The sequence below is a fragment of the Dama dama genome, chromosome 27, assembly GCF_033118175.1.
Source record: "Dama dama isolate Ldn47 chromosome 27, ASM3311817v1, whole genome shotgun sequence".
Lineage (NCBI taxonomy): Eukaryota > Metazoa > Chordata > Mammalia > Artiodactyla > Cervidae > Dama > Dama dama.
In genome coordinates, this window is record NC_083707.1 from 61558090 (window position 1) to 61570659 (window position 12570).

The 12570-nt window shown below is 42.6% G+C and overlaps 1 protein-coding gene across 2 annotated transcripts in view; it reads left to right on the forward strand.

Annotated features, from left to right (window-relative positions):
• Positions 1–4384, forward strand: part of SERPINB11 (serpin family B member 11) — a 39315-nt gene extending 34931 nt beyond the window's left edge. For both annotated transcript variants that reach the window (XM_061130622.1, XM_061130623.1), the window contains 3 exons: positions 42–184; positions 853–1008; positions 2904–4384. In XM_061130622.1, coding sequence (XP_060986605.1) covers positions 42–184; positions 853–1008; positions 2904–3308 — 704 coding nt within the window. In that variant the 3' untranslated portion in view covers positions 3309–4384. The remainder of the gene's footprint in view (positions 1–41; positions 185–852; positions 1009–2903) is intronic.
• Positions 4385–12570: the final 8186 nt, after the last annotated feature.

Sequence of the window (12570 nt, forward strand, 5' to 3'; positions counted from 1 at the left end):
CAAATCCAAATACATTATTTATTCTTTTTTTTTATTACAAGGAAAAGTCACTAACCTCTTTGGAAAAGGCACGATTGAGCCCTCCTGTGTCATGGTCCTGGTAAATGCCATATATTTCAAAGGACAATGGCAGAATAAATTTCAGGAACGAGAGACATTTAAAACCCCTTTTCAGTTAAGTAAGGTGAGTATTTTGTTTTTGGATGGATGATCAATTTTGGAGAATGCCATATTCATTAAAGACAATTTAGAAAGTTGCAGTGAAAATACTGGTTCTAGGATTTGTGCTTCCATGAATTTTGTTTTTGTTGCTCCCATGAAGTGATGGTAACCTTTCTCAAAGGGCACCTAATGGGGTGATCAGGACTAGAAGAAAGTCTGTCTTTTTTTTACTGTTCTTCTGGGTCTACATTCTTCCCAGACATGCTTTCTCTAGCAAATAGTTTCTCTAGAAACACAGCAAAGTTAGTTGTAGATTTTTCTCCCAGAAAGTCTCTAATCAGATCCAAAAACAGGAGATTATCCTATAATCTCTTTTTCCCACATAAATCACTTTATTTAGAGACCTTGCCTTTGTTTTGGGGAAACATATATGCTATCATTTTTGTTAGTATGTATACTATCTGAACTAGTCAGGCTCTAACACAGACATTTTAAAATTAAAAAAACTTATAAACTTTGCAAAGCAATGTAATACAGGGTGTATTTTGTCATTTTTGTTTTACCTGTGCCTTTCTGGTGCTAATGCAGTTATCCTTGTTATTCTGAAAGGAAAATCAGTATGCATACCTGTACACACACATATGTAACTGTACTATCTAATTACAACTTATTTTTTTTTTTTAAACATAGGGTAAAAGTGTAACTGTGGAGATGATGTATCAGACTGGGAAGTTTAAACTGGCCCTCATCGAGGAACCACAGATGCAGGTTTTGGAGTTGCCCTATGTCAACAACACACTCAGTATGATCATTCTGCTTCCAGTGGGCACGGCTGACGTAGACCAGGTGAGGTTATGAGAATGCTAATGTGCAGCGAAGATGTGGGTGTATGTGTACACACACACGCGCGATATGTATTTTATGACCACACAGTGTTGCCAGTCACTAGTTCTATCACGTTCAGCAGTTCTGCCCAGGTGCTATGAGAGCAAAGGGTGGACATCCTGAAGTCAGGGACTTCAGGATGATGTATTTAGGGAGAACAATCTATTCTTACATTTAAAGAAAGGGCAGCTGGAGGCAGAAGTGCCTGTGGTACCAGTACACACAGACATACAGATGCACACATACATGCACGCACACACACATATGCACACACTGGCCATTGGACATCTGGGAAACCTCTTTCTACAGCGGGCTTCCCCTGTGGCTCAGACAGCAAAGAATCTGCCTGCAATGTGGGAGACCTGCGTTCGACCCTAGTTTGGGCGAGCAGGGAAGCCTTCTGGACACGCCTGGGTGGGGTGTGTGCTCTGGAGAGCGGGCTGTGCCGGCATGCGTGTCAGAGGTGTGGCCACTGCAGGGGGAGCTCAGTTCTCTGGAGGTCTGTGGGCTTCAGCGGAAGATATTTGGAGGCATGGAGCAGTTGGAAGCAGTTTAGAAGTGGTCTTTTTTGCCTTTGGGCTGTGCTGTGAAGTATGTGGATTTTAATTTCCCCAACTAGGATCAAATCTGTGCCCCCTGAATTGGAAAGGTGGAGTCTTAACCACTGGACCGCCAGGGATGTCCCAGAAATGGCTTTTATTAAATTGTGATTCATTTATTTAATTGTTCATTTATTCATTCATACACCAAACATAGTGTCTACAGCATGCTGGAAACTCTGCTGTGTTCTGGAAACACAGATGAATGTGTGGTTACAACACAGAGGTGAAGTGTCAGGAGTGCTGAGATAGACCCTGCAGAAAGCCATGTGGAAGCAGAGAGAGTCCAAATTTGAGTGAGGAGATCAGGACGGTATCCTAGTAGGGTAATCTCGATGCCAGGCTCACTGGATAAGTAGGAGATGAAGTGGAACAAAGGCAGAACCTGGTGCTCCGAGAACAGCCAAGGACAAGTGCAAATGCCTTAGAAGTATGAGGGAGCGAGGTGGGTCTGACATGAAGTCCTGGTAGCTTGGATCAGGGCAGAAAAGCACAGAAGGAAAACAGGCTTAGGAATTAAAACCGCCTTTATTTTATGTCTGATTTTATACTGTCAGGATGGGGAAAAACATGACAAAAAAGTTTTCAACTCCTGTAGTAGATTGATGGGGTTTGACATACTAGTTTGGAGCTGTAGGGAGGTCTGAACAGAGAGTTTCAAATGACCAAGGGTAGAATTTGAAGGGCTTCAGAAACTCTTAAAACTGGATGTAGGGTGAGAGGTCTGAGTTGTGAGGATGCTTGGGGGGAAATCGGAGCACAGACACAGGTACTGAATTGCTGGGTGAAGGCAGAGGGCATCCAGGGTTCAGAAGCTTCCAGCACAATGAGGGCAGGACACGGGAGGATTAGAGCGTGACCCAGAGAAACCAGCTCATAAAGGAGACGTGACTCATGTTTCAGATGTACGTGCCCAGAAGAGATGGTTGAATTCATCCAGGAAATGGGGCACAATGACTTCACGGCAATAGAGGGCATTTGAGAGATGCCTACCTGCTGAGGAAATGAGGCAAAAGAGTGTAGGATACACACTGAGAAGTTTAATTATGAAGCATCAATGAGAAGTAGACAGGAGAAGAGGGAAGGTGTGGCTGCACGTGCCGTTTTTGCTTTTTTCAGACAGAACTTGAGCACATTTTAAAGGTAGAGAAGAAACTGATGTTGAATTGTTGACACCAAGAATTAGAAAACAAATAGCATTTAACATGGAGGGCGTGTGTTCAGCTCTCGTTGGGTCACTCGTGTTTTGTCTCTTAGGTAGAAAAGCAGCTGAACTCGAAGACCTTTCAGGAATGGACCAGCCCATCCAACATGGTGGAGAGGGACGTGGAAGTGCATCTCCCGAGATTCAAACTGGAGATCAAGTACGAGCTTAATTCCTTGTTAGAGTCCCTCGGGATGACAGACATCTTCAGCCAGGTCAAAGCAGATCTTTCTGGAATATCACCAGTCAAGGGCCTCTTTGTATCAAAGGTCATCCACAAGTCCTATGTGGAGGTCAACGAGGAGGGCACGGAGGCAGCCGTGGCCACTGGCAACGTTCTGGCAGTAAAAAGACTTCCCGTCCGAGCTCAGTTCCTGGCGAACCGCCCCTTCCTGCTCTTCATCAGGCACTTTCACACCAACATGATTCTCTTCTGCGGCAAGCTGGCCTCTCCCTGAGCAGAGTGGGTGGAGCAAGGCTCAGGGTCACAGAGGAGACGCAGCGACCAGCCAGGACTAAAAGCGGTCCATACCTCACCCTCCTCCATGCCTCAGTTTGCTTCTCTGCAGAATCGGTCTAGGGCATCTCCCAGCTTATCCCACGAGTTGGTGAAGCCTCAGATGATGGCCATCATGGAAGAAGCTATAACTACAAACAAGCCTCTCTGTCTGTTTTATCTTTGGGGCCTCGTTTAAGTGCTATCCAGGTGATATGATCCAGTCAGTGGGAAATAGTTTAGAAGATTAGATTTTCTTGACTTGTTTGTATCAGTGAGCTCTTGGTTAAGTGGCCATTTTACCTGAAGACCAATGTAAGGGCTTCAACTTTGGCTGGGTCTTAAAATCTGTTATTTTCCTTGTATATGTAAATATAACATCATGAATTCTGTATTGACTATAGTAAATACATGAAATGCCTTGAATTCCTGGAGGATTGTTAGTACTCTGCAGTAGCTCAATACACATGAGAAAAGACTATGGATAAGTGGAAGTCTGATTCAGTGCAGGTTTTAGGAGAATCTTTGGCTAAATCTTTTTAGGCTCTAAACTGAATCAGATTTTTCTTTCCCTCCCTCTCTCCTTCCATCCTTCTCTTTCTTTCTCAATAGTGTTTAGTTGTTCAGTCGCTAAGTGTGTCCAACTCTTCTGCTACCCATGGACTGTAGCCCGCCAGGCTCCTCTGTCCATGGGATTTTCCAGGCAAGAATATTGGAATGGGTTGCCATTTCCTTCTCCAGGGGATCTTCTCAACCCAGGGATAGAACCTGTGTCTTATGCATTGGCAGGTGTATTCTTTACCTCTAAACACCAGGAAGCGCTCAATATTCACAATAATGCAGTGAGTAAAATTCACAACAGAAAAAACCAGACATCAATCAGAATATTTTATTAGAAAAATTTCTTAGGGACTTCCCTAGTAGTCCAGTGGTTAAGATTCGGAGCTTCCACTGCAGGGGGCATGGGGTTTGATCCCTGGTCAGGAAAGTAAGACCCTGCATGCTGTTAGATGTGGCCAAAAAACCAAAATAAAATAATTAAAAAAAAAGAAATCCTCCTTAATTTCTATTTGTGATAACATGAAGTGATGATCAGATAATAGTGTCCATAATACATTCACTGCCTTCTCAGTGTCACCTTGATGAACACTTCCTTCCAGAACTCTCACAGAAGAGTCCCTCAAATCCCCCTTCTCTTATACTGTCTTAGAACAGTCAGTCCAAGACCGCCATTGATTCCTTCCCTCAGTGATGGGCCATCCTCTTATTGTTGCCAGTGGTGGCGGACAAGGATGGGTTTTCAACTTCCCTACTGGGACCCTGAAGGATGCATGCATGCTCAGTCATGTCTGACTCTTTGTGATACCCTGTGCAGTAGCCACCATGCTCCTCTGTCCATGGGGTTTTTCAGACAAGAATACTGGAGTGGACTGACATTTCCCTCTCCAGGAAACTTCCAGACCCAGGGATCGAACTTGGGTTTCCTGTGCTGCGGGCAATCTCCTGCATTATAGGGGGATTCTTTAGTGACTGAGCCATCAGGGAAGCCCTTATTCTTTAATAATAACATGTAAAGTAGCAAGCAAGCAATGATTTCCAGAGAGTATAAAACTGAAGAATATCTCCTTAAAATGCCATGTGAGCTTGCCTCACAGCACTGGAATGGCCCCACGTGCTCTACTGGAGGGCCTTTACTGCGTGCATGTGTCACACGGCACAAAGCCAGGAAGCCACCTTGGCCTAGCCCAGGGACAACCCGGCAAGTTTACTGCAGCACTGTGAGAGCCACAGCCCAGCAATGACCGGTGTGGAAAAATGAGTTGCTCACTTTACACATCTAGGACAGACAATGAAGGCAGTCTGTCTGGTGGATGCTGGGTCCTTCTCCACAGCCCCTGGTGCGGGCTGTGCAGAAGCTCAGCAGAGCCGTGGGACCAGGCTTGGGCAGGGGGATGACCACGCTGAGCCGTAGGACCTCCCTCCCTGACAGAGGCTCAGAGTGAGTGTCCAGTCACAGCCTCCATTCCAGAACCTCAGAGTCCCCTGAAGGGATGGGAATTGAGCTGACTGTCACCATTACAGAGAGGGCTTCAAAAGCACCAATGGGCCCTGGGCAGAGACACAGGACTTGGAGAGGCGGTAGCCAAACCAGCCTCTGGGCACGGCGGAGGGGGGTCACGCTCCTGAGCCTTTGCTGTGAGAAGCCAGGAGCTCCTCGAGCACCCAGTGATGGGGATGGAGAACATGGCTGTTTTCACTCTCTCAAAGAGCTTTTTTTAAAAAAAATTTGAGTATAGTTGCTTTATAATGTTAGAGCTATGTTAGCGTCTACTGCACAGCAAAGTGAACCAGCCATTGCTGTTTTTCAGTCACCAACTTGTGTCCACCTCTTTGTGACCCCATGAACTGCAGCACGCCAGGCTTCCCTGTCCATCACCAACTCCCAGAGCTTGTTCAAACTCATGTCTATTGAGTCAGTGATGCCATCCAACCATCTCATCCTCTGTCGTCCCCTTCTCCTCCTGCCCTCAATCTTTCCCAGCATTGACCATACATCCACATATATCCCGTCTTCCTTGGATTCCGTTCCCATTTAAGTCACTACAGAGCAGTGAGTAGAGTCCCCTAAGCCATATGGTAGGTTCTCCTTAGTTGCCTATTTCATGCCTTGGATCAATAATGTATTTGTGTCAATCCCAATCTCCTAATCCACCCCACCCCATCTTCCCTCCCTTGGTGTTCACACGTTTGTTCTCTCTGACTGTGTCTCTATTTCTGCTTTGCAAATAAATTTATCTATACCATTTTTCTAGATTCCACATTTATGCATTGATAAGTGATATTTGTTTTCAAATAGTTAATGTTATATGTCAATTATATCTCACTAAAAAATGGGCAAAAGACTTAAATATGCATTTCTCCAAAGAAGGCACACACGAGGCTGACAGGTACACAAACATGTGCAGCATTGCTGATCATCAGGGACACACAGATCAAAATCGCACCATCACCTCACACCTGTTAGAATGGCCATCATTGAAAAGAGACAAAAGTTCAAGAGGCAAAAGTTTAAATAAAAGGGAGCTCTTGGTCACCATGGGTGGGAAGTTGATTCACCCATTATTGACAATAGTAGAGAAATTCCTCAAAAACATTGAAAGTAGAACTACCATATGATCCAGCAATCCCACTTCTGGTTACATATTCTAAGGAAATGAAATTGATATCTGTGCTCCTGCATTCATTATAGCATTTGTTACAACAGCCAAGACACGGAAACAACCTGTGTCCACCACTTCAAGCTATGAAACCATTCTGCGTGACACCGAACTGGAGGACACCTGTCGTTATGCATTTGGCCAAGTGTGGAGGATGTGAAATACAGAGCGGACACGACGTAAACTATGGAATTTAGTTAACAATAATGTAGTTAAGTAATCCAATTAATTAATAACAATAACTAAAATAATGCAGGCTTACGATTTGTAACCCATGTGTCATGCTAATGGCAGGGTTAACAGCTGAGGAAACTGGGGGAGGGGAGGAGAGCGCGTGAAAGCTTTATATTCTCTCTGCTCAATTTTCCTGAAAATCTGAAACAACTCCAAAACACTACTATTAATTAAAAGCTACAGACTACGAGTTTAAAAATAAAGGAAGTGGGGAGCAAAGTAGGAAGGGGTATATCCTTTACCTGGCTTTCAAAAAACCCAGAAAGTCTCTACATTTTCATCAAGTGTTCTCTGATGGTATTTCATTTTCATTTCTCTTGTCTTTTTTCCTTCTGATACTTAGAAGTTCTTCTGAGTTTATCAATGGTCTTTTATTCCCCCTCTTGTTGCAAGAACACTGAGCCTCCAGACTGGTGTTTGGGACACAAGATGTCACAGTGACTCAGACAAAATCGCTGCTTGCTTAATGCATTCACATCCACACCTCTCAGCCCTGGGAAGCCTGGTACCCACCACGCACTGTAAGTAGCATAACACTAGGTTCTGAGTCACAGTGCATCAGTGGTCAGCTTGGACAGGCATCTCTGCTCAGGGTGTCTCCTCCAGGTTAAATTGCTGCAAATTTAAATGACAAAGTGAGAGAGAAAAACAAAGCAAAACAAAACACAGCACTATTTGGGCCAGTGGTGAGTGAGAGATTTGTTTGTGTATTTACTGATAAATCCAGTTTTTCCTCTTTACCTTTGACTTGTCACTTTTTTTCTCAAAAATTTCAGGAGCTGAATGGAATGGCAGTAACAAAGCCTTCTTACTGGAGAAATGCCCCGTCCAAGTACTGCGTTTAAGGAATCTGTCTCCTTCTCCATGTGCTGTTCCTTGTGGAGCCTGGGTGATCATACAGTCTTGATCCTAGTGTGACGGCTCCATCCTGGCTAACTTCTGCTGTCCTTGTGCTCTGGTTTCAATGATAAGTTATGTGATTTCCCTACCTCAACACTATGGCAAGTCCCTTACATACGAACAAGTTCCATTACTAGAGCACAATCGTAAGTCCAATTTATTTGTAAGTCCAACCAAGTTAGCTTAGGTATCCAGCTAACACAACTGGCTACATATGGCTGCCTTTATGCCTGCTTCTGGGCACCCTGAGCTCGAAATAAAGCTCTCGTACTGCTGTCCTCGATAGAGTATATGCTTGTGCTAGGTCGCTCAGTCATGTTAAACTCTTTATGAGCCCACCAGGCTCCTCTGTCCATGGGATTCTCCAGGCAAGAACACTGGAGTGGGTTGCCAGGTCCTTTTTCAGGGGATCTTCCCAACCCAGGGATCTAAACCGCATCTCCTTCGGCTCCTACACTGCAGGTGGACTGTTTACTGCTGAGCCACTGGGGAAGCCCAAAGGCACATGTACCTCTGGCCAATGCCAAATTTGCTGCTCAGAGTGAGTGACTTTAAGAGATTTTTTGTCATTTCATCATTCATGGATATCCTGATTCATTTCTTGAAAAAACATTTCTTGGGCACCCACTGGGTTCCAAGCACCATGTTAAGCCATAGATATACAGAGTGAATAACAAAGAGCCTCCATCTTTGTCCTCAAAATCCTACCTTTTAGCAGAGAAGACAGACTTCAGAATAGTAATGACAATTGGGTGTTGTGAGAAGATTGTCATGAGCAAGGAGAACTAAGGTTTAGTGAAGAGTTACTGCTTGCCAGACACTGTTTGAAGTATTTTTAAAAGCCAATTGGATCCCTGCAACTCTATGTGATGCCAGGTTACTGGGTCATTTGGAGCAAGACTTAGAGAATGTCAGTAACTTGCTAAGGTTGTTAATTGGAGAGCCAAGATTTGAGTTCATCAGCTTGGCTGTGTGGCTTCCCAGGTGGTGCAGTGGTAAGCCATCTGCCTGCGGATGTAGGAGACGCATCTCTGGGTCCGAAACAGCGTCCAAGTGCCATCCTCTGCACTATTGCTGTAATTCTACTCAGCACATTTGTGGACGTTGGAAGAGGGGTTAGACTGGCAGTTTAGAGATCTAGGTTCTAACACAACTTCTGCTTCAGATCCTCTTAAAATGCTTTAATCCCTAAACATTTTAAGAGAACCGACTCGAACCTCTAGGCTGTAGATATATTGCTGCAGTTCCCCATCTCACCACTAGATGGAAGGCTTTGTCGCAGGAGAGAGGGGAGCGTGCCACAGATTTTAATTTTGTGAATCGTGAATCCTACTGGTAAAATAGTTTACGAGTTATTTCAACGAGCATTATAAATATTTATTAAATTTTGACTTATTAAATGTTTTCAGTTTGTATTTAACAGTTCTACTTTTCCTCTTTATTTGATCAGTGTGTGCATGATCTGCCAAAGAAGGGATAGCATGGAGCTTGGCTGCCTCACTCATCACTGTGCCTAGAACAGTCCCTGGCTTACGGCAGGGACTCAGAAATTTTAGGATTTTCTTTTCTTTTCATCATGTTGTAAGCACTTATTTTTTAAGAAATCTCTTTCATTCTCAATGAAACAGCTGCAAACAGAAAAAAGAATTCCCTCATATTGCTCACTCTATTTCCCATAATTTTAACATCTTACAAAACCATAGTATAGACATCAACAATAAGAGATTAACGTTGGGACAGCCTTATTTATTAAACTACAAATCTTAGTTGAATTTTACCCATTTTTTTCCACTAGTGTCCTCTTATGCCCAGCGTTTCATGTTGTATTTAGATGTTATTTCTTCTTAGTCTCCCTCAGTCTGTGAAAGTTTTGTAACCTTGATATTCTGAAGAGTGATGCATTATTTTATAGAACATCTCTTAATTTGCATTTGTCCAGTGTATTTTCTTAATTGGGGTGAGATTATGCATTTTAGGCAAAATAACCAGAAAAATGATGTGTCCTTAGTACAGCTTATCAGGGGGTTCATCACGTTCGCTTGTCTTATTGCTGGTGATGTTTACCTTGGTCACTTGGATAATGGTTAGGTTTCTCCACTGTTAAGTTACTTTTTTATTCCTTTGTAGTTACTAAGTATTATCGAGGAGATTTGTTGAGACTATGCAAATCCTGTGTCTCCTCAAGCTTTTGACCACAGACTTTAGCGTTCGTCTTTGCTTTGACATGTCTATTATCCCTTTGGCCAAATTCCCATGCTGCTGGCCTCATGTTTCACTCTTATATGACCCCCAGTTCCTCTACTGCAGTGGGCATAAAGGAAAGAAGAATGTACAGCTATTACCTGTTGATGGGTTTTTGGATAATTTTCTCTCTCTCTTTTTTTTTTTACTGAAGTATAATTGTATTCCCTAACCAGACCTCTCTGAATATTTCTAAAGTGAGAGGCTATCTTCTGGAAAAACATGTTAGAAGTAAATGTCAACACTCACCAACGGAAGAGGATGCTCGTACCCTGTGCTCGGTCGCTCAGTCGTGTCCAGCTCTTTCCGACCCTGTGGACTGTAGCCCACCAGGCTCCTCTGTCCATGGGGTTCTCCAGGCCAGAATACTAGAGCAGTTGCTGTTTCCTTTTCCAGGGGATCCTTCTGACCCAGGGATGGAACCCAAGACTCCTAATGGAATAGAATCTACACTCCTAAATCCAATGAAAATATAAAGAGACTCTGTAGTTACAAAAATTTACCCAGTGGCATAAACATTAGAAGTTATAGGTAATCATAATGAAAAAAACTCAATAATTCTTCCCTTAACTCTAACTTTTGTTAAAATTGTGCCAATATCCTCCCAGAATATAATACATATATGCTTAGGTTTCATTTTAAAAACTATCATATCTCCTATATTATGTTAAACTTGGTTTTTGCATTCTATGTATTTTGGGTATATTTCCAGTATTCAGGATGTTTGGTATTCATTTACAGAATGCAATAGGATTTATACAAACAATTCCTAATGATTGTATGGTTTTCAGTTGGTTTACTTTACCAAATGATATTTTGAGATAATTTTTTTCATTTATTTTTATTAGTTGGAGGCTAATTACTTTACAATATTGTAGTGGTTTTTGTCATACATTGACATGAATCAGCCATGGATTTACATGTATTCCCCATCCCGATCCCCCCTCCCACCTCCCTCTCTACCCAATCCCTCTGGGTCTTCCCATTGCACCAGGCCCGAGCAGTTGTCTCATGCATCCAACCTGGGCTGGTGATCTGTTTCACCATAGATAATATACATGTTTCAATGTTGTTCTCTCAAAACATCCCACCCTCGCCTTCTCCCACAGAGTCCAAAAGTCTGTTCTGTACATCTGTGTCTCTTTTTCTGCTTTGCATATAGGGTTATTGTTACCATCTTTCTAAATTCCAGGTATATGTGTTAGTATACTGTTATGGTCTTTATCTTTCTGGCTTACTTCACTCTGTATAATGGGCTCCAGTTTCATCCATCTCATTAGAACTGATTCAAATGAATTCTTTTTAATGGCTGAGTAATATTCCATAGTGTATATGTACCACAGCTTCCTTATCCATTCGTCTGCTGATGGGCATCTAGGTTGCTTCCATGTCCTGGCTATTATAAACTGCGCTGCGATGAACATTGGGGTACACGTGCCTCTTTCAGATCTGGTTTCCTCAGTGTGTATGCCCCGAAGTGGGATTGCTGGGTCATATGGCAGTTCTAATTCCAGTTTTTTAAGAAATCTCCACACTGTTCTCCATAGTGGCTGTACTAGTTTGCATTCCCACCAACAGTGTAAGAGGGTTTCCTTTTCTCCACACCCTCTCCAGCATTTATTGCTTGTAGACTTTTGGATAGCAGCCATCCTGACTGGCGTGTAATGATACCTCACTGTGGTTTTGATTTGCATTTCTCTGATAATGAGTGATGTTGAGCATCTTTTCATGTGTTTGTTAGCCATCTGTATGTCTTCTTTGGAGAAATGTCTCTTTAGTTCTCTGGCCCATTTTTTGATTGGTTCATTTATTTTTCTGGAATTGAGCTGCAGGAGTTGCTTGTATATTTTTGAGATTAATCCTTTGTCTGTTGCTTTGTTTGCTATTATTTTCTCCCATTCTGAGGGCGGTCTTTTCACCTTGCTTATAGTTTCCTTTGTTGTGCAAAAGCTTTTAAGTTTCATTAGGTCCCATTTGTTTATTTTTGCTTTTATTTCCAATATTCTGGGAGGTGGGTCATAGAGGATCCTGCTGTGATTTATGTCGGAGAGTGTTTTGCCTATGTTCTCCTCTAGGAGTTTTATAGTTTCTGGTCTTACATTTAGATCTTTAATCCATTTTGAATTTATTTTTGTGTATGGTGTTAGAAAGTGTTCTAGTTTCATTCTTTTATAAGTGGTTGACCAGTTTTCCCAGCACCACTTGTTAAAGAGGTTGTCTTTTTCCCATTGTATATTCTTGCCTCCTTTGTCGAAGATAAGGTGTCCATAGGTTTGTGAATTTATCTCTGGGCTTTCTATTCTGTTCCATTGATCTATATTTCTGTCTTTGTGTCAGTACCATACTGTCTTGATGACTGTGGCTTTGTAGTAGAGTCTGAAGTCAGGCAGGTTGATTCCTCCAGTTCCATTCTTCTTTCTCAAGATTACTTTGGCTATTTGAGGTTTTTTGTATTTCCATACAAATTGTGAAATTCTTTGGTCTAGTTCTGTGAAAAATACCGTTGGTAGCTTAATAGGGATTGCATTGAATCTATAGATTGCTTTGGGCAGTATAGCCATTTTGACAATATTGATTCTTCCAATCCATGAACATGGTATGTTTCTCCATCTGTTTGTGTCCTCTTTGATT